The sequence below is a fragment of the Takifugu flavidus genome, chromosome 15, assembly GCF_003711565.1.
Source record: "Takifugu flavidus isolate HTHZ2018 chromosome 15, ASM371156v2, whole genome shotgun sequence".
NCBI classification, from domain to species: Eukaryota; Metazoa; Chordata; class Actinopteri; order Tetraodontiformes; family Tetraodontidae; genus Takifugu; species Takifugu flavidus.
Genome location: NC_079534.1, coordinates 8,502,079 through 8,524,350, shown reverse-complemented (window position 1 = coordinate 8,524,350; position 22,272 = coordinate 8,502,079). Strand labels below are relative to the sequence as shown.

Below are 22,272 nucleotides of genomic sequence, written 5' to 3'. Positions count from 1 at the left end.
CCTCACTCGTCCCCTGGTACTATTGCCTCCACCGCCACCTCCACCAGAAGATGATCATCCCGCCCACCCCACACTCACTCTTTGACCCTCTCCCCTCAGGCAGGCAGTTGCAGAGTATCCAGAGCAGAATCACTGGACAGGAAAGACTTCTTATGTTATTAATGTATTTGCATGATCTCTGCCTAGTCTCTCTTCTACCTGTCCTCCCCCTTCTCCTCCCTCTCTACCCTGCCAGGCATCAGCAGGAGGGTCCCCCTCTATAAGCTTGGTTGTGCTCAAGGTTTCTTCCTGTTAAAGGGGAGTTTTTCCTTGCCACTGTTGCTTGTTAGGTGGTCAGACCCTGGGGTTCTCTAAAGGCTTAGAGACAATTTTGATTGTAACAGATGCTATATAATGATTGATTGATTCTTCCCTGGTGGTGCTCTTCAGAACATTTGACACCCCCACACACACACACAAAACTCTTTAAAAAACACATTTACTACAGTGAAGTAACTAGACTACCTCGTGCTACTGTCATTGCTCATTTGTAGATATGTATTTAGCTTTAAGCTAAAGTCAAGAGTTTATTGTATTTTGTTTTACCATTTAGCAATATTTAGTAGAATATTTTGTCTTAGAGATGTGAACCTTTTTCTGACCTGCCTATTTCACCATTTAATCTTCAACACCCTGATTATATTTACATGCAGGACCTGAGTGAAACTTCCTTTGTGCCTTTTGGTATCCTTATGGTGCTCATAATTCTCTTGGATCCTGCTCCTGCTCATGAATTAAAGTGTGTGAACATTTTCTTACAGGATCACCTTTAACAAAGCATCAGAGTCACTGATTGTCATGGATCTAATAAAGATATCTACAAATTGCTTCCTTTCCTTCCAAAAGATGAAATAAACACACTTTTAGGCCAGAAAAATGACCACAGTGTATTTTATTAAATTGATTTTGGTAGTTCGTGTTGCATTCATTTCAAATAAAAATTTACAAAAATCCCATATATACAAAATGTCACATTGCATTTAGTGTATATGTGTTGCTCTCGATTTATTTCTAAAGCAAAATGTACTTTTTCCTACTTATGACTTATTTTTTGCACATCAGACTTTAATCACACAATGCAGTTTACTGAAAAGATTGACATTTTCATTTAGCTTTTTAAAATACACCACATATATCACACTTATTTAAAAAAAACCTCTATAGTAAGTTGTACTATGTACTTACAGCCATTGTGCTGGCATCAAATCTCTAAAGACACCCTTCACAGTCAGAACGCAAAGAGAGAGGAATGTTCTTTTAACATGTACACTTTGCATACATTTATTTACAGATAAGTTGATCTTCACACTATCGGTGGTTCTTTCACAACCAACTCTCTAAGCAGAAAAATGTACAGAAGGAATATAAAAGTGTAAGTTCTATCAGTGTTACTGTGCTGCTACCTACTCTCTCATTTGGATATGTAAATGCTCTACAGATGTGACATCTTATAAAAAAATATTTGTATTACAGGGATGTTTGAGACCCTCACAGGTAAGAGGGGGCCTCCTGGTAATAGGAGCTAACTGCTGGAATGCTAAATTGATTGCCTTTGCTTATGTTGCCTTAAAAAATGGCTGACATAAAACCAAAATGTGCCAAAATGAGCTTATTGTTATTTTGGTTCTGTACACCACCGCACTGACTTTGAAAAAAAGTCACAATTAGAACTTCAAATTCACTGTCAGAAATGGCGTTTTGTTTTTGCCAAAAAATATATCACAAAAACATAATCAAACTGCCTTGACCTATGCTGTCATTTAGAAATAAATTAATTTAAATTAAGACATTAAGGAAGACCAAAAATAACAGCTGGGTTGTTCTCTAGAATGAAAGCACAAAGAAATCCCCGTAAAGCACTTTTAAAAGCAATATAAAACCCATAACAATAACTAACTTAACAGTGTCCCCATGCTTTCATTGATGAAGAGAAATTCATGGCATCCAAATAAGCCACCAAGTCTCATTGTCAGTGTCTTTACCTCATCTTAATGTGTATCTTAAACAAACATCAGGCTAGACTTTGCTCAGATATCAGTTTCTGAGAACTCAAGGTACAGTATGAGTGTCTGGCAACCCACCGCTCAGCTGCGAAAGCCCCATCCCAATAAGTGAAATAAACATGTATGGTGGTGTACACAGGCAAAATAAAAATGTCCAAATGTCCAACTGATCATGAACAGATTTCATTATTGTAAAATAAAAGCACCATACTTTTGGGACCGAAAGCATCATCATCCATCATCCATGTTTGTATGTGGCACATGTCCTGGATGTACATACAGGGATGGTGGAAAAAAATATATTCAGACAAGAATCTTCGATACAAACAAGGACCAACACAGATGTTTAGTCTTCACAACCCTGTCAGAAGGATAATTACACCCTGTAGGAGCACATTACAGAACCCACTCTTCACTCTATGGCTAATGAAGAACACACACGCACGCACGCACGCACGCACGCACGCGCACGCACGCATGCACGCACGCACACACACACACACACAGAGTTTAAAAATGGAATATGATAGGAAAAAAGGTTAGGAATAGAAATATATTCTCTTTAAGGCAAACTAAATCTAGAAAGCAGCATTTTCAGAGTGATGAATAGACTGCGTGAGAATCTGATGATGTATTACCATGAGTAGGATACTTTTAAAGAATATTAGCCCATTACTTCATTTGTTGATTTTTTTTTTTTGTTTCTGTGCTGCTTGCAAGTAAAACCCAAGAACTATTTCTTATAGACTGTTTTACAAACAAATATCCAAAAAAAACAACAAAAAAAACATGGGAATTCTTTTGATTACCATCTATAAAGGCAGTAAATGAATGTTTGCAACTTCAGTTTGGCACATTATCTACACATTTACATTTGATGTTCTAATAAACTGGCTATTTTACTGTTGGAATGAATGCAGTTAAAAAGAAAAGAAAAGAATCTTCACATTTCTTTTTCTGATGATTGCCAATGTGAAGGCAGATCTCTGCTCTTGGGGAAAAAAATTTAAACAAAAACAAACTGAGGTAGTATTATTTTCACTGTATATGTATTTCAGTTTACACATCTTTACAAAGTGGCCACACTGGAGCTGCGGTCTGTTGTTTGAGGGTTTTATGCCAAGTGTCTGTGTTCATCAGATGCTGAGAAGTAACCAGAAATGCTTCAGAAAATAAAGACTTAAGGCAGCATTGACAAAGAAGGGGAGTGTCACATGATCACATACTTTCTACTTCCTTTCATCATCTATCACTAGGAAAAATATGTATATTTTATTATAAATAAATTGCTCCTGATTTGGTTTTATGCCTTCTTTTACAGACAAATTTATCTATGGGGATTATTTTAAGTGCTATTAAAATGCAGCTATGTATAAATGTGCCAAGTAACAGTATTGTACCATTCTGAATCATGAACTTTATCATATTTTGCATGTTCACATATGCTCACCCAATAATAAAACCACCAAAACTTCAGTCAGATAACCAGGTGTCTAATAGTACATGAATTTAAGAACTGCCCATCAGTAGACATTGCCTAAAAATGTTCATTTTAACCTAAGAGGCTGCTTTAAGTGACTAGATGGCACACATTTGCTACTACAGCAATGCTGTGTCCAGTTGATAACCTGTAACAAGTAAAAATATTGAAAATGTCCAAATCAAATTAAATGAAAGTATTCCACAAAGCAAAATATACACACCAATGAACCTTTTGATGAACCACATTATGACCAAAATAACATGACACCTTAAATTAAAATGCAGAGCGGCATATCTAAATTAGTAGAAATGTTTAGGCTTAAGGGTCAAGAAACAATTATCAGCACAGATACAACAAATAGAAACAACCACCATGATTTACAGCAGGACTGGGACATTCTGAAAAGGCTGTAGCTGATGACCATGTAACATGTATTTTTTGTGCATAGGCAGTATCCTATCATGAGTTTCCAATAGCCTGTCTATGCAATTTGGAGGAAAAGTTGGAAGCAGTGGAAGCACAGACTGTAACCATGAGTGTGTCCTCAACATTTCTACCAAGACATTTTTGCAGTGAGCAGAGTTTAATGTCCAGGAGATGCAATTGGCAGACAGAGCACTGGTTAGAGTACCAGCCCTCTCCAGATTTACTGAAGTGCAGCAGCTTGGCAGAATGTGCTCACTTCATCCCTCATGATTCCATTTATATAACTGCCAGGACTAGATTGTTGGGTCATGCATGTGCTTTATTTTAAATATTTTCCATCTATACGAGTCTAAGAGATTGTATTGTATTTCTTCAGCCGTTTTAATGTGAGCGTTTTTAGTCCACATATGTACTTCATCACAGGCGGCCAGCCTTGAGAGGAAGAAATAGATATCAATCTGCGTGCGCATGTTTGGATAACTCCAAAATGTTGTACACATGAGCTATGACCCCCATACTAGACTAGATTAAGTCAAGTTAGCGATACAGAAGTGGAATAAGCAACTTCCACAGAACCAACTCAACTTCTGATTGGAGGCAACTGTGATTCTGCAGGTATTAAAACAAAGAAACTGGGGTTCTTATCTGACTCAATAAATCACTCAGAAAATCTGACACAAAAGTGGAAATTAAGATTTAAGACCAAAAAGGAAAAAAAAACAAAAAACTGCCAGACTGATATGTTTTAACTCAACTTTGAGTGCGACATTAAGGGGAAAAAAATGATCACAAATAAAATTGACGCCAGTAATTTTCACATTGCACTTGTCAGTTTAAATTCAAGTTGTAGCTTGTGCAGATTGTGTCCTGATGGCAGTGGGGGATGTCATGGTGCTGGTATTTGTTGCAGTTTACACTGAGCAACAAGGTGCGTGTTACCGCATTTGCACTTTGTAGCAGCATTACAACCAATCAAATGGTCCATATTTCTGATCACTCCTGCTCTGTCGCTGATGCTAGAAATGAAATCATGACAAAACTGTACTGGACTAATAGTGATATATAGAATCACAGGCCTGGTGCTTTAAGGTGTCACTTTTGACAGGTCATGAAGGAACAACCGGAGGGGAAAAAAATACAGTTAAATGGGGTACTTCGCCATCAAAAATGGCACGAGACACACACAGAGTGGCTCTGTCCCCTCAAACTGAAAATTTTAAATTGGAATTTATTCAGATTTCCCTTTATTCATTGAGGTTTAATGTGCTTATAAAAATTACCAACCATGAAACGCATGTAAAACATCTTGGAGATAAACATGGTTAACAAGTAAACATGAAATCAACTTAAACAGGTGGACAGTCTCATGTCATCATGTTGGTTTTGTGCTTCTATTGAAAAAAGGACAGTGCACTTGTGATCTACCTTTTATTCTGTGCCCGGGTTTTAAAATGATCTAAATCCTATAGTTGATAGTAAGGAATCTCTACTCCATGTTGGCATTGAATGACAACTCATATTTTATAACTACTGAATGTGTTAGAGAAACAAGAAATCTTTCCTTTATTCTGCAAAGCTAAAAACAGCTTCATAATGACAGACAACGAGCTGTGCTGGGTGATGTGGGAAGCAGCAGCTATGGTGATGCTACTGAGTCCAGATTGTAGCTGAATTTCCATGAACAACATGGAGAATTTCTGTGTTTTTGATTTGATAATTTACCTTGTGCTTCAGCAAAAGATGAACATTATGCTTTCCCAGAAGAGCTTGTTAATAAACTTCTGATGGCTAGCAAGAGGAGATGTCATAAAAACCTCCTCTGTGATTATTTTTAATAACACTTTAGTGTTAAGCTTTTTGGGGAGAGTAAACACAGCATGTTAACACGCTGCTGTGCTTCTCAAGCCAGTGGATCTTTGTTGTGTGATTTAGTTCTCTGCTGTTTAAAAAGAAAGCCCAATTCCAGCTTTTTTTTACTTCCAGCCTCTCACACAACACTTTTACTCTGCTGCTGGTATCATGTTCAGCAACACACCATTTTCCCTTTGGCATCACAGAAGTTTCCTCCGGTATAAAGCCATCAATGCCACTGACAGACACCAGACTTTTGTGTCCCTGGAAACAAAATACTGACACACTGGTTGGAAAGCAGGGAAGTTGATTTAGGCCTCAGACCTACTGAGCTGTTCATCTAGTTGAAAAAACAGCCAGTGTCATACACACATACACAAACGGACATCATCTACTACTTACACATGACCACAGAAACACAGATTAACAAAGACTTCAACACTGTCTACACCATTTGGAAAGTACAAAAAAATGCTGCATCTTCTGTCAGAGTTCAAACTGTCCAGTGGTTAATCCAGTCTTAAGGTAATGACATTTGACGTATTGACCTCGTCTTCCATCTCTTTTTTGTTGCTTCATTGCTCATTTGTTTCTCTCTACTCTCCACGTTCATATAGCCTGCATTATGGGGCTGGATTAAAAAATGTAGAGTTTAGCTGCCAGATGGTCGTAGATGGTTTTATCCAAATCAGTTGCATGTGGGTGCCTATTTGTCTACCGTGTTTGTATCGTTTCAGTGCATTATTAAGGTGAAAAGAAATGTCTCAGTCAGATAGAACTCAGCCATCTGGGTGAAAGCTTTTCCTCTAATCAGAAAGTTGATAGACATTTCCAGGGTACCTTTTTTGGCAAATAGAGAATTGTGATCGTAGCATCATTAATGGAAGGACCCATCAATGTTACTACTATATCACCTGAGGTACTCCTCAGGTTACTATCAACTAGGTGCTGATGTTGAAGAAAAGAAACAGAAATAAGAATTAGGGTAGTTGGTACTGATAAATTGTTATTGCCACAGTCCCTGCTGTTTTTTTCTTTCTTTCTTTTTATATCAGAGCAAAACAGTTCTCTGATGACTGCACCAGTTCTGGGTTCACTGTTGGGAGATGGAACTATAATGTGGTTTCATATTCCAGCCTCTCTTGCACCAGAGCATCATCTTTGTACTGAAGCCGTGGAGGAGTCTGAGAGGAGTCTACAGCTAAGATTGCCTTGCGTATACTTCGATCTAGGACATGTCGCTCCCAGGCTGGGTAGCGGTTTCTACAAAGGTCAATCTTGATGACAGTCTCCTCAAGGCGTGGGGCACGTGACGATGGAGTTGATGGCACTGTGGGTCTGACCTGAAACACTGGCATGCATCCATCGCGCTCAGAATATTTTCCCATGTCCCGTTCCAGGGTTGCGGTGGCTCCTCGGTTGGAGCGAAGTGAGTTGGTGGCAACTTCAGATGGTAGTGTTGAGAACTGAGCAGTGGGGTCCAGGTTGAGACCATGACCACTGAGTGAACGTCCAAACCGTGGTCCATTGGGGTGGAAAAACGCATAGTACATAAGCATGAAAACCACACCAGTGAAGAAACTGCTAAAAATAACGCAGAGAGCTGGTACTGCAAAGGCGTCAGTGGCTAGAGGAGATCGGTAGAGATACCATAAAGCACTGAGAGCAGCATTCTCCACTAATATCAACAGGTAATAGATGAAAAGACGACACCTAAACAAAGACACAAGAGAAAACAGATGAGAATTAAAAAAACCAATCCATTCAGAAGGAAATGTTCATACTTTAGATGTAAACAAACAAACAAACAAGCATAGTTATCATAAATTAACAACTAATCAGTTCTATTATTACAAATACATTTTTATTTATTATCTATAACACTGGGGTATGTAGTCAGTAATATCAATAAAATTTGTATCATTCAGAAATTATATAATATCCATTGTGTTACATGTCCAAATTAAACATGAAACTCCATTTTGTATTAAATGTAATAGTACATGTGCTGAAATCGATAGGAGCACACAAAGCTTAAAAATAGGCGAGCCTGTAAAAACATGTGTGAGTCTTTGTTGGCCTGGTGAAGCCCCTTACCTTGTCCGTCCCTCCTTGACATTGAACCAAGAGAAGATGTAGATTATTCCCACTACCATGTCAAACACAATCTCCTCCCACTTGCTGATGCAGAAATCTGTCTCACAGTGGACAATCCAGAAGGTCATGATGCACCAGTGCAGAACAATGAAAATGCCAAAGTACAGTTGGAACACAGAGGCAAAGAGGGCAAAGGTGATGACTCTGGCAGCGATGGTGAAGAAGTGCCAGCAGAACTGGATGATAACAGCCAGGTAGCTTATCGGCTTTTTGTCATCACGAGAGTCTCGTAGGGCCTTCTGATATGAAGCCAGAGCCCAGGCCAGAGAGACGAGGGAGGCTGCTGCTGTCATGCCTGCATTTTCAAAAATACACAGTGACACTGATGCATCTGCTTCCATTCATTGTACACCTATGCCACAAATCGCATGTAAACTGCAGAAAAATCAATTATGTCTCTGATTTAGAGTCATAAAACAGATGAAACAGTCTAAAAATACCTGAACGATGACATTTAACATGAAAAACCACTTGAACCTTAAAGGTTAATGTTCGAAAGCCCACACTGTTTATATTATTGTATACTGTTAGAGTTTATCTAAGTAGTATGTTTTATTCATTGTTATTTAGTTTTTCCTTGAAGTTTCATATTTCCGATGCTCTCGAATGCAACACAGATGTCCGACGCTCTTGAACGCACCACTGCCGTCTGTGCATGCGGTACTTTAATTAGTTAATTATTTTCACCCCCGATGCAACTGTAGAGAGTGCGTGTCCATTCAGATGCAGCTACGTTGAGATAATTTCACCTTTTTTGCCTATTTTTCTTCATTTGCCTGTGCTCCTGTGGTTTATTGCTGTGTGTGAATGCCATAAGGTAAGGAGTTGGCAGTGCATAGTTGTACTTATTTAGTTGTGTATAAGCTAACTTTATGTTATGTTAATGTGTGTTCAAGCTAATAATAATATCTAAATGTCTTGTGTTAGGTGATTTGTTGTGGGATAAATGAGAATTGAACTGTACTGCTTCATTTGCGGTGTTGCTCATTTGATTGTGTTTGTGTATTTGATGTGTGCTTGCTGTGCTGATGGATATTCGTTGTGTTGTTGTTGCAGACCACAGCAGAATAAATCATAATCCATAACCTGGACATCTGTATTCGTGTTCTTTAATTTGGACACCAACATCCCACATCTTGCCGCTCTAAACCAGCTAAATTCCTGGAGACCCCAACCTCTCCTTTTTAGTTAATTTAAAAAAACATTTATAGGTATATCCATATCCATTTTGTGTTTCATTTTATGTAACTGACTGAGAGGACTGCATGTGGTTACATAATTGTTACATGTTTATACTTATATCTCCTACATGATGCAACTTACTGTAATTACCACAAATAAGCTGAGCTTTACCTTTGTTTAGAATCTAAAAACCAAACTGGTTGTGTTATCTAAACTTAACCATTTTTACCTTTACCTTGATTGCAAATGACAGTCCTTGTGACCTCTTGTTGAAGCATATAAAACTTTGATATCATCTTTTGGAATGCTTCCAATTGAAAAAAAAAAAGCACAGTGAATTTACTTTTTAACCTACATAATCAGTGGTCACTAAAAGTCTCCTTCTAGGTCTGGCAGATACAATAGGTGCGCACTTGATCCATAGCAAAGAATCTACCTTGCACAGCCTGGAGCTTGTGTGTTTGTATAATAATACAGAGCTGCAGCACCAGCTGTGGAGCGCTCTCCAGAAAGGTGGCCAGTAGATGCAACATGCTCACATCTGCAAACTCATACACCATCCTCCAATAATAACGCCACCGCTCTGTTTCGACACTCTGATGACTTTGAATGCCCAGGTAGATGGTGTGAATATACCTGAAAGAGATGTAAAAACAACATATTTCAATGTCAACCAGATAAAAAAACATTTTACAGATCACATTATACATCTAGTGTACTGAGATTGCCTCTGAAAACTGCACAGTCCAGGCAAACTACTTTAATTCAGTTAAAGACTGCACAAATGATCTGATATTAGATGCCCAGTAGATTAAAACAACTTCAAACTAAGTCAGTCACTGCTCTGATGGCCTTATGAACATTGCATATGAATGTGAATGGCTAAGATGCCACTGAACATGCTGGTAGGCTTACCGTGATGCTTAGCACCCACCATCTACTCTCTCACTTTCCTTGCATTTGCGTGCTACTATGGGACAGCTAATCATTAAATCATTGTTTGTGTACCCTTGCTTGTATCATGTGTATGTACAGCATGTATACATTCATGGTTTATGCTAATTAATGCATGCATTAGTTTGCTTTTGCTTTGTTAAGACATTGAATTAAATTTATATGAATCAAATGGATTTAAATAAAGCAAACTGAATGCTTCTATCTACTAATATATACTATGTACATATAGCATTATTGAGTTATATTATTGTTACTCAGCATTTTAAGTGTTGGAAACATCACCAAACTAGTGTGAGTTACAATCTAACATGAAACTCCGACATGTTGTCGGTTTGACCTTGACATTTGAAACAATGTTACATACAGTGATGCAGATTGATTGTGTACCATCTCAGGTACGGAAGAAGTCTACAGTTTTGTATCTTTGTGTGCATGCGTGTGTATCCTGCTAAGGTTTTTTTTTTTAACTTCCATTCATTTGCCTTTGCTACATTTCTTCCCACATCTTGACTTCTGGATTTTTCCCTCTCTCATTCCATATTGGACTTTAGGAATGGTGAATAGGCTATATTTGAAAAGCACTTTTATAATCTTTTTGATCAATCAAAATGCTTTATATTCCAAATCTCCATTCACCCAATCACACTTACACATCACACCCACCTCCATGCACACATGGCAAAGACACTATTTTGCATTGAAAATACGATACTGTCATCTTTACTGTCTACACTGGCCCATTGCAGGGGTTAAACAAAATCAAATCTGTAGTGTTCTGATCTTGGACCAGCCAAACACAATCATAATAGAACAGCAGGACAACCTAATGGTATCAGAGCCAATGAGTTTGCGATAGAGCACCACAAACACACACTTGCTAAAAGATATGCGGAACTTACTGAAACACACACATTGGTCACCTTATGGCAATTTAAAATGAGCTGGATTAGTGCTTCAATGTGGGATCAATCAATAATCAATAATCCCAATGGGTGATTTTGGACACAGTGTTAACCATTAACCATCTCCAAACAACCCACTTTGCTTTTGTACCTACAGCTGGTGTTATTGTAACAGACTTTTGAACTGAATATTCCAAATAGTCCAGAAGTCCAGACTATACAGAAACAATAAAATAAACAAAAGTGGTCAGAAAATTGTACTATTGCAAAGGCTTGTTCATAAGTATTTTCTATTCCTATGTTTCATTTACAGTTTCTCTATTTATTTACAGGTATCGCCGCCCTCGGAGCTGCATAATGACCTCCGGCCCCGCTGAAGTGATTGTACATCATATTTTTTGTGTGTGTTTCTGTGCTCTGTGCCTCTCCTCTCCTCTCCTCTCCTCTCCTCCTCTCCTCTCCTCTCCTCTCCTCTCCCCCTCCTCTCCTCTCCTCTCCTTTCCTCTCCTCTTACCCCTCCTCCTCCTTCTCCTCTCCTCTACCTCCCCTTCACTCTACTTCTCCTCTCCTCTACCCCTCTCCTCTCCTCTCCTACCTATCCTATCCTCTACCTGTCCTCCCCCTTCTCCTCTCTCTTTACCCAGCCGGCCATCAGCAGGAGGGTCCCCTACATGAGCCTGGTCCTGCTCAAGGTTTCTTCCTGTTAAAGGGGAGTTTTTCCTTGCCACTGTTGCTTGTCTGGGGTCAGGCCCTGGGATTCTGGAAAGCACCTTGAAACAATTTTGATTGTATAAGACGCTATATAAATAAAGATTGATTGATTGATCAAATAGTATAATTAAAGAACAGAATTATTGACAGTATGTTAAGTTTACCAATAGTTACATTAGTAAACTTTGATGTAGACCGATCTCATAAATAGATGCTGCAACCTTTTACCCTTCTAATATTCTATTATAATGACACTGTGATATGAAGATGGGAGAGATACGTGTAAAAATATTTAAATAACACATTTGTCTTTGATAAAATGCAACCAAACAAAAAGGAACAAACATCACTGAGAAAAAGATCATTTGCTTTATTTGTTTTAATTAATCTGCTAATAAATTGTAAAACTAATGGATTCCTCGGGCTGTAGTATTACAAATATATTGACACAGAGTTGTAAAGTGTGGCTTTGCTCATTAATAATTTACCACTTTAGTCAGTTTATTAAGCGTCAGAATACCATTGAATTAATTATAAGACCTGATCCCAGAATGGGAATTATATTCCAAGCCTAAAAATATAGATACATTTACAGATATCTGGCCCCTTTTTTTGTACCTTGCTCGTGAGGTGTTCTGGAAGAGTAATACACATTACTTATATTACTATGATACTGTCACTTAGCAGAACAGGGGTGATCATTAGTTCATGTAAAACTTCACTACTGAGTAGATTCACATACTATGCATGTTATTGATGGCATGTGAAATACCTGTCAAACAATGGAAAAACTGGGTTTTTGCCCTGAAAAATGAGACATTGAATGTAATACCCCATGCTGCTACTAATGATACAGTTGGCTGATCTAAGCAACAAATCATGCCCTTTTCCTGAATGTGTCATGAGTTTTTCTGCATGATCATCCCAGTGGTGATCTGATCCCTGGCTCCAACATGTCAAAGTTTATTTAAGTAGGAAACTGATATTTTTTCCTGGCTGGACCTTTGATAATCTGATTGATTTCTGTCCAAATGAGCAGGTGGCAGACTATAAAGTAAAGCTTTCCATGGCCACAGAAGACCAGAAAGGTGCTTTATAAATACAAAAATAAATCTTAAAAATTAAACTGCACCCTGTAACTAGCAAATGGAAAATATAAAACGAGAATAAATGTAACCACAACAACTGGGAAATTGGTGATTAAAGATTTAATGAAGCAGCGTAACAATTAACAGGGAATATTCCAAAATTTAACATGAAGACATATAAACTATATATGTCTATGAAATGTGATCAGAGAACCATGTCAATAAAACCTTCTATGCAATTTTAGAAACCATTACATGTTATCGTTTGTCCTAGCAAAAACTGTAAGATGCTTTGCCAAAGCTTTTTTTTTTTTATCAAAGTAAAAGATCTAAAGATGGTATAATATTTTCCATCCAATACATCCTATAGCCAAGGCATTGGGGATGATTTAATTTAGGTTTTGTCAGGTAAGATGAGCATTTTGCTGTGCTTTATTTGAAATTAAGAATCATTTATAGGCTGGCTGCTGCAAACCACCATCATGTGGACATTGACTTAAGATTCATCTGAACTCATGACTCCACCCAGCGAGGTTCAGCCATCAGCGTGGAATGTGGCCTCAGCATTAACAGCCTGACATCACGTGGGACTGACAGTCCTGACCAAATGACGTGTCTTCTGATAGGGACCTCCCCTGCTGAGTTGGGGTTATTGATGGTAATGACCAGAAAAAATCGTCCCACAGGCTAATTTTCAAAATCACCTTCGTGTTCCTGAACATGACAGGAGGTAGCTGTCGACTTAAGAAACTCTCTTCCATTCCTGCACACCACATGTGCAATAAGCACTTATCCCTGGTTCCTGTCAGCTCCTACCTCCATATCTGGCCGAGCTGCAGGATGTGGATGATGGACTGGCTGATCCAGACGCAGAAGGTGTAGTAGGCCGAGCGTTTTTCACTCCTGCCCACCGCGGTGCTCGCCGTGCTGTTGGTCGTGGTGTTCTTGCTGGCGGTCGACGCCTGCCTCTGCGGCGTAGCCGGGTGTTGCTGCGCGGTAACGTCGCCGTGCGAGGCAGAGCCGCTGAGCAGTTTATTACCATCCATGTGGGTGCAATCAGCGGCGGATACCGCACCGTCCTCAGTGCTGAAGTCGTGAACAAACCATCTGAAGCTAAATAGCTGGACCGAGAAGGAGCCGAGCACCACGAAGAAGAGCGTCAGGCCAAACCACCAGTAGTCGTTATGGAGGTAGTAGTCGACGGAGAGCCACACGTCACTGCCCACATCGGCCACATACACGGCCACGGCAGCTAAGATCCACAGGCAGTCCCACACCGTGTACTTCTGCTGCTCCCTGCCCAGGCGAAGGCATGTCGAGTTTGAGCCTCCACCACCGCAGCATCGCGACTCCCCGTTAGCGAAGTCCGCATCCCCGGTGCCCGCAGAGTCGAGCTGCGCTCCCGGGTGGAGCCCTTGAACCGATCCGGAGTGCTCCGAGTTCTGCAGTGGGGTGAAGGCCACATCGCTCTTCTTCATTTTCAAGACCCCATCCGATTTGGCCGCCATTATTAGAAGCTTGTAATATTCCTAGCGTGTTATTTCTCCTCCCCTCCTCTCCTCCTGCCTCCCACCGTCAACACCCTTCTGCACGTCTATCCTCCTTCTCCTCCTCTCTGGGCTGGACCAGCTCCTCTCCGCTGCCGCCTGCACATCACTCGTCGTGCACAGAAGGAGTGAACGCGGCGCCGTGCACGTGCGGTCTGCACCGTGTCTGTAATGGACCTTTAAGCGTAGTTCTCATTTTGAGTCTCAGAACTCCTCATCTGCGACAGGTCGTCATTGGTTGCCCTTGGCGACTCTCAATACTGCAACAAGAGTGAAGGATGGACAGGAGCTGCAGCCATCTGCGTCCTCCATGGCACAGACCGAAGACTATGACATCATCTTTTCTCTCAGAGACCCCCCTCCCCCCCCCCAATAGTAGACAGGTATGCTTAATACCAGGTATGCTGAATAGTCACCATTAGTGTAATTGGGAATTAGGCTACACAAAGGCCTGGGAAAAATTCCTCCAGGACCATGGACAGTTCTTGCTGAGGCATACAGTATTTCTAGGAAAAACATTATCACTGTATATATACTGTATATATATATATATATATATATATATATATATATATATATATATATATATATTCTCTATTCTTACACTCATTTATTGTTTGTAATTAACCTTATTGGTGCTTTAAGTTGCATCTCTTGCATCACAAATGGATGTAATGGAATGTTAAAAGTGATAAGTTCTAAAAATTCAAAGTCACAGTCAAAGAAGCAAGAAGCTGCTACTACAACATTCTACTGTTTGCTCACAATCATCAGCTTACCTGTGACAACACTAAAAACAACACAGACAAGGGCTCAGGCATGCAGGAGCAGTCCGACAGGAGCTCCATTACAAAGGAAGACATAGTGAAAAACTCCTCTGTGAACCATCACTTTATCGTGGTGGAGGAGTATGCGTACCATAATGAGCCTGGGAGCTATGATGTTCAGGGCAGTCTGCCCCTGGTAGGGTCTCCCAAGGCAGATTGGTCCTAGGTGAATGGTCAGACAAAGAATGGTTCACAAGACCCAAAATGGAACATCAAAGAGAGAAGTTGCGTACCCGGCCCAGAGGGTTACCGGGGCCCCACCCTGGCCTGGGACCTGGTGGCCCAGCCCGAACCGGCTATGTGGACACTCCCGTCCCAAGTGGACTCATCACCTGCAGGAGGAGCATGAAGGGTCCAGTGCATTGTGGATTGGGTGGCGGCCTGATCCTCGGTTATGGAAATTGGCATTCGGAACATGGAACTTCACCTCTCTGATGGGGAAAGAGCTGGAGCTTGTTGGGGAAGTTGAGCGCTACCGACTAGATATGGTCGGCCTCACCTCCACACATAGCATCGGCTTGGGAACCCAAGTCCTTGAGGGGGTTGGACACTCTTCTATGCTGGAGTTGTTCAGGGTGAGAGACGAAGAGCTGGGGTGGGCTTTTTGCTTGCCCCTAGATTCTCTAGTTTGACGTTGGGGTTCTCGTGGTTGAGGAAAAGGGTCGCTTCCCTGCGCCTTTGGGTCGGGGAACGGTTTCTGACGGTTGTTTGTGTGCATGCACCGAACAATAGTTCAGAGTACCCGCCCTTTTTGGAGGACTTGGATGGACGCTGGACAGTGTCCCGACTGGGGACTCCATCGTTCTGCTCAGAGACTTCAATGCTCACGTGGGTAACGACAGCGTGACCTGGAAAGGCGTGATTGGGAGCCTTTCTGGTTCTGATCTGCCCGATCAGAACCAGAGTGGTGTGCAGTTATTGGACTTCTGTGCTAGTCGCAGTTTGACCATAACTAACACCATCACTCTCAATCAAATCAGTCTTTATTTATATAGCGTCTTATTGTCAGGAAGCAGATAAGAACCCAAATGTGACACACGAGTCTGGCTGAACACCACTTTATTGTCGGACACAGACAACAGACAGGATTCTCCGGGGAGCGAGCAGAACAGAATAGTCGGGGACAGGCAAGGTCGAGGTTGGGCAGAAGGCAGACAGAGTTTACAGGGGAGCAGGCTAAACAGAATGGTCAGGAACAGGCAAGGTCAGAACCGGGCAGGCAGGCAAACAGGAATACGCTGGAAAGTCATCGGGAACAAATAACAATCTGGCAGAGAGCAGGTATGCCTCCGGGGTTTAAGAAGAGTGCTCATTAGAGTCCTGATGCACAACAGGTGTGCGGGGCGAGGCGGCTCACGGGCATGATTGCCCGCAGCTGTGACAGAGTCCCCCCCCTCAGGGGGCGTCTCCCGATGTCCCCAAAGGAAGTCCAGGGTCACCCTCCTGGGAAGGGTGGGGTGGGGGGTCAGAATTCCTGCGACCCTGATGACTCCAACCCACGGTTCTCGTCCTCCGCCTCCACGTCTGGTCCGGCCCTCCGAAGTCTGGCACAACCCACTCTCCTGGGTCGTGAAGGCTGATCTGGGTGTCTGGCGTGGAAGTCACAAATTAGCTCCTTGTCCAGGATGTGAAGTGCCGGTACCCAGAACCTCTCCTCAGGTCCATAAACGCTCCCAGTCGACCAGGCATTGGAGACCCCTGCCACGGGGTCTGGAGCGCAGGAGCCGACTGACGGTGTATGCTGGGCCCCCATCCACTAGCAGCGGGGGAGGTGGGGCCGGGCGATCCGGGACCAAGGGGCTCTCGTGGGCAGGCTTAATCTGAGAAACGCGGAAGGTGGGGTGCACGCGCATTGACCGGGGAAGCCGGAGTCTGACTGCCGCCGGGCTGATGACTCTGACGATGGGGAATGGTCCCACAAACCGCGGGGCCATTTTCCTGGATTCCCCCCGAAGAGGCAGGTCCTGCGTAGATAGCCACACGCGTTATCCCACTCTGTATCTAGGGGCCGGGGTCCGGTGCCGGTTGGCCGCCGCATCGTACAGGGTTCCCGCCCTCAGAAGATTGGCCCGAGCCTGGGCCCACATCTGCCTGCAACGGCGGGCATAAGCTGCTGCAGAGGGACAAGACGCTTCGCCTGCTTGTGCCGGGAACAGAGGGGGTTGATATCCAAAAACACACTGGACCGGCAACATTCCCGTTGCCAAACTGATCAGGGAGATGTGGGCATACTCGACCCAGCCCAGAAAGGTCGACCATGTGGCCGGGTCCCGTGTCGCCATGCACCGGAGGGCCATCTCCAGGTCTTGATTTATCTTCTCCGTCTGGCTGTTGGTCTGCGGGTGGATGGTCAGAATGACTGTGTTCCCTGCAGACTGGGGTGCCCGGTGACGAAGTCTAGAGCGATGTGTGTCCAGGGTTGACGAGGAACCGTCAGAGGTTGCAGTAGCCCGGCAGGTGCTCGGCGTGGTTGTTTCTGCTGGTTGCAGACGGGGTAGGCGTTGACGAACTCCTGGAGATCCTCCCCCAGGGAAGGCCACCAAAACCTCTGCTTCAGCAGACCTGCCGTCCGACGTGCTCCAGGATGGCAGGCCACACGAGACGCGTGGGCCCACTCCAGGACCTCTGCCCTGAGGGAGGCAGGCATGAAGAGCCGGTTGTTGGGGCAGGCGCTGGGCCCAGGTTGATTGGCAGCCGCCCTCCGGACTCTCTCCTCGATCTCCCAGGTTACTGCTGTGACACTTATACAATCAAAATTGTTTCAAGGCGCTTTCCAGAATCCCAGGGCCTAACCCCAGACAAGCAACAGTGGCAAGGAAAAACTCCTCTTTGACAGGAAGAAACCTTGAGCAGGACCAGGCTCATGTAGGGGGACCCTCCCGCCATGTTCAAGCATAAGATTGTTCATCGGTGTTCTTTGACGGCCTGGGCTGTAGGTCGATGATTAACTTCATAGTCTTGTCAGATGAGCAGTGGCCATATGTTTTGGACACTCGGGTGAAGAGAGGAGCAGAGCTGTCAACTGATCACTACCTGGTGGTGAGTTGGATCAGGTGGGGGGGCACCGCATGGACCTGGCAGGCCCAAACGCTTAGTGAGGGTCTGTTGGGAACACTTGGTGGAGGAACCCGTCAGGCTGGTCTTCAACTCCCACCTCCGACAGAAGTTTGATTGTGTTCCGAGGGCGGTAGGGGACATGGAGTCTGAATGGGCCATGGTCCACTCCTCCATTGTCGAGGCGGCTGTCACGAGTTGCGGCTGCAAGGCTGCTGGTGCTGGTCGTGGCGGTAATCCCCATACCCGATGGTGGACACCTGAGGTGAGGGAAGCCATCAGGCTGAAGAAAGAGGCCTACAGGTCATGGCTGATCTGTGGGTCTCCGGAAGCAGCTGACCGGTACAGGTTGGCTAAACGGGCTGTGACAGAGACGGAGTGGAGGCAAAATCTCGGACGTGGGAGGAGTTCGGTGAGGCTACGGAGGAAGACTTTCGGTCGGCACCGAGAAGATTCTGGCAACTGTTCGGCGCCTTACGGGAGGCAGGCGGCAACTTGCTCACACCGTGCTAGGTGTGCAAGGGGAGCTCGTTGGACTCGTTCCCAGTGAGGGTTGGACTCCACCAGGGCTGCCCTATGTCACCGGTTCTGTTTATAACTTTTATGGACAGAATTTCTAGGCGCAGCTGGGGAGTGGAGGGTGTCGAAGATCTCGTCGCTGCTTTTTGCAGATGACATAGTTCTTCTGGCACCATCGAGCAAGGCCCTCTAACATATGCTGGATCGGTTCGCGACCGAGTGTGAAGCGGCAGGGATGCGGATCAGCACCTCCAAGTCAGAGGCCATGGTCCTCGCTCGGAAAAAGGTAGAGTGCCTTCTCCAGGTCGGGGAGGAGGTCCTGCCTCAGGTGGAGGAGTTCAAGTATCTCGGGATCTTGTTCACGAATGAGGGTAGGATGGGATGGAAGATCGACAGGTGGATCGGAGCGGCGTCCACAGTGATGCGGGCGCTTAACCGATCTGTCATGGTGAAGAAGGAGCTGAGCTGGAAGGCGAAGCTCTCAATTTACCGGTCGATCTACGTCCCAATCCTCACCTATGGCCATCAACGTTGGTGATGGCCGAAAGAACGAGATCGCGGATACAAGCAGCCGAAATTAGTTTTCTTCGCAGGGTGGCCAGGCTCCACCTTAGAGATAGGGTGAGAAGCTTGGACATCCGGGAGGAGCCCCTCCTGGGCTTCCACCTTATCGTGGTGGAGGGGTTTGTGTGTCCCAATGATCCTAGGAGCTCCGTTTCTGGGGCTTTATGCCCCTGGTAGGGCCACCCATGGCAAACAGGTCCTAGGTGAGGGATCAGACAAAGCGTAGCCCAGGGCCCCCTAATGACGAATAACAACATTGGTCTCAAGTTTCCCTTGCCTGGATGCGGGTCACTGGGGCTCCCTCCGGGAGCCAGGCCTGGGGGTGGGGCACGTTGGCGAGCGCCTGGTGGACAGACCTCTGCCCATGGAGTCCGGCCGGGCATAGCCGAGAGAGGCAACATGGGACCCCATTCCCGTGGGCTCACCACCTGCAGGAGGGGCCAAGGGAGTCGGGTGCATTGTGTGTTGGGTGGCGGCCCAAGGCAGGGACCTTGGTTGTCTGATCCCCAGCTGCAGAAACTGGCTCTAGGGACATGGAATGTCACCTCTCTGGTGCGAAGGAGCCTGAGCTGGTGCACGAGGTTGAGAAGTTCTGACTAGACATAGTTGGCCTCACCTAGACACACAGCAAGGGCTCTGGAACCAGTCTTCTCAAGGGGGGTTGGACTCTCTACCACTCTGCAGTTGCCGATGGTGAGAGGCGACAGGCAGGGGTGGCAATTCTCGTTGCTCCCCAGCTCAGTGCCTGTATATTGGAGTTTACCCCGGTGGATGAGAGGGTAGCCTCCCTTTGCCTTTGGGTGGGGGGACGGATCAGCAGGGTCTTCGAGGGTGCATTGCCCAACCAGTCCACATTGTTTTGTGGACTTTGTTTTGTGGACTTTGTGGACGAACCCGTTTCCGGTGAGGGTTGGTCTCCGCCAGGACTGCCCTTTGTCTGAGCCAAAAGGCGAAGCTCTCGATTTACCGGTTGATCTTCATTCCTACCCTCACCTATGGTCATGAGCTTTGGGTTATGACCGAAAGAACAAGATCACAGGTACAAGCGGCCGAAATGAGCTTCCTCCGTAGGGTGGCTGGGCTCTCCGTTAGGAGCTCAGAGTAGAGCCGCTGCTCCTCCGTGTTGAGAGTATCCAGATGAGGTGGCTTGGGCATCTAGTTAGGATGCCTCCTGGACGCCTCCCTGGTGAGGTGTTCAGGGCATGTCCCTCTGGTAGAAGACCCCCGGGAAGACCCAGGACACGTTGGAGAGACTATGTCTCTCGACTGGTCTGGGAACGCCTGGGGACCCCCCCTGGATGAGCTGGAAGAAGTAGCTGGGGAGAGGGAAGTCTGGGCTTCTCTTCTTAGGCTGCTGCCCCTGCGACCCGACCCCAGATAAGCGGTAGAGGATGGATGGATGGATGGATGGATGGATGGATGGATGGATGGATCCGGGAGGAGCTTGGAGCAGAACCGCTGCTTCTTCACATCGAAAGGAGTCAGCTGGGGTGGCTCGGGCATCTGGACAGGATGACTTCCAGATGCCTCCCTTTAGGTGTTCTGGACATGTCCCACCGGGAGGAGGCCTCGTGGCCGGCCCAGGACTTGGTGGAGGGATTTACATCACTCGCCTGGCTTGGGAGTGGCTGGGGTTCCCTACTGAGGAACTGATGAAAGTGGCTGGGGAGAGGGCATCCCTCCTGAAGCTGCTGCCCCCGGGACCCGGATCCGTATAAGTGACAGAAAATGAACGAACGAACGAACGACACAGTGAAAAACATATATATATATATATATATATATATATATATATATATTAAGATTAAGATTAAGATTAAGATGGACTTTATTCATCCCCGTGGGGAAATTGAGTTATAGTAGCAGCGTATGCAGAGTAAAGAGACAGAAAAAAAATAAATACAGATAAGATTAGAGTGTTATAAGCATATATACATACAGCATATATTATAAGCATATATATAATATATACATAATATAATATATACATATTATAAGCATTATAAGCATATATTCATAAATATAGAATAAATTAGAAATAAAATTACAGCATAAACATTACACAATTATTGTTGAGTTGGTTTGAGTGAATTATAGAGTTTAATGGCGGACGGCAGGAATGACTTCCTGTACCGTTCCTTAGAGCAGCGAGGCTGCAGGAGTCTGTTGCTGAAGCTGCTCCTCAGTTTGTCCACTGTGGAGGGGGTGGGAGGGACTGTCCATGATTGTCCGCAGTTTCAACACCATCCTGTCCCTCACTACCTCGTCCAAGTTATCAAGTCTACAGCCAACAACAGACCCTGCCTTTTTGATGAGTTTGTTGAGTCTGTTGGCATCCTTATCTTCAATGCCTGCTCCCCAGCACACCGCAGCAAAGAAGATGGTGCTAGCCATGACAGACTGGTAGAACATGTGGAGCATCCTGCTGCAAACACTGAAGGACCTGAGTCTCCTGAGGAAATAGAGTCTGCTCATGGCCTTCTTGTAAACAGCATCGGTGTTTGTGGACCACTCCAGTTTATTGTCCAGCTGGACACCCAGGAACCTGTAAGATGGGACTAGTTCCACTTCTTTCCCACTGATGCAGACTGGGGAGGGTGGGGACTTGCTTTTTCTGAAATCCACCACCATCTCCTTCGTCTTGGTCACGTTGAGCTGCAGAAGGTTCTCCCTGCTCCACCTGACAAAACAAAATATATTGTGTTTTGCGTGAGACCTAGCAAGCAGATAGTTGAAGGAGAAAAATCTGTTTTATTTATTCATAAACCAGTCTTACCTGTCACTCCAACTCTCCATGCAGCACAACGTGAAATTAAAACTTAAGAGACAATCTGTCAATATTTCATGTGCTTTGGAGACATGTCGGAGATTAACGGCTGTTTAGCTTCAAGAACCAGCAATGATGGATCCTCCTCTTATTAAATTATAATAAATTAGAGTACATAAAATGTAGATGCCATGA

The 22,272-nt window shown here is 44.3% G+C and overlaps 1 protein-coding gene and 1 long non-coding RNA gene across 2 annotated transcripts; one reads left to right on the top strand and one right to left on the bottom strand.

Moving 5' to 3' along the window:
* Positions 1 to 912: 912 nt before the first annotated feature.
* On the bottom strand, positions 913 to 14,710 carry xkr4 (XK related 4). The gene is made up of 4 exons (XM_057057550.1): positions 13,616 to 14,710; positions 9,578 to 9,777; positions 7,900 to 8,254; positions 913 to 7,515 (listed from the first exon to the last, which is right to left on the bottom strand). The coding sequence occupies exons 1-4, from the start codon at positions 14,305 to 14,307 to the stop codon at positions 6,915 to 6,917; spliced, it is 1,848 nt and encodes a 615-aa protein (XP_056913530.1). The 5' UTR covers positions 14,308 to 14,710; the 3' UTR covers positions 913 to 6,914.
* Positions 8,262 to 9,050, top strand: LOC130539316 (uncharacterized). The gene is made up of 2 exons (XR_008954082.1): positions 8,262 to 8,776; positions 9,016 to 9,050. It is a non-coding gene; the product is annotated as an uncharacterized LOC130539316 (long non-coding RNA).
* Positions 14,711 to 22,272: the final 7,562 nt, after the last annotated feature.

Bases quoted from the DNA above. Each gene is read 5' to 3' on its own strand.
- xkr4 (XM_057057550.1), bottom strand. From the start codon at position 14,307: ATGGCGGCCAAATCGGATGGGGTCTTGAAAATGAAGAAGAGCGATGTG. The intron at 9,778-13,615 runs GTAGGAGCTGAC...CATCTCTTTCAG, and splicing joins CAGCTCGGCCAGATATGGAG to GTATATTCACACCATCTACC. The intron at 7,516-7,899 runs GTAAGGGGCTTC...GTCTTTGTTTAG, and splicing joins GTCAAGGAGGGACGGACAAG to GTGTCGTCTTTTCATCTATT.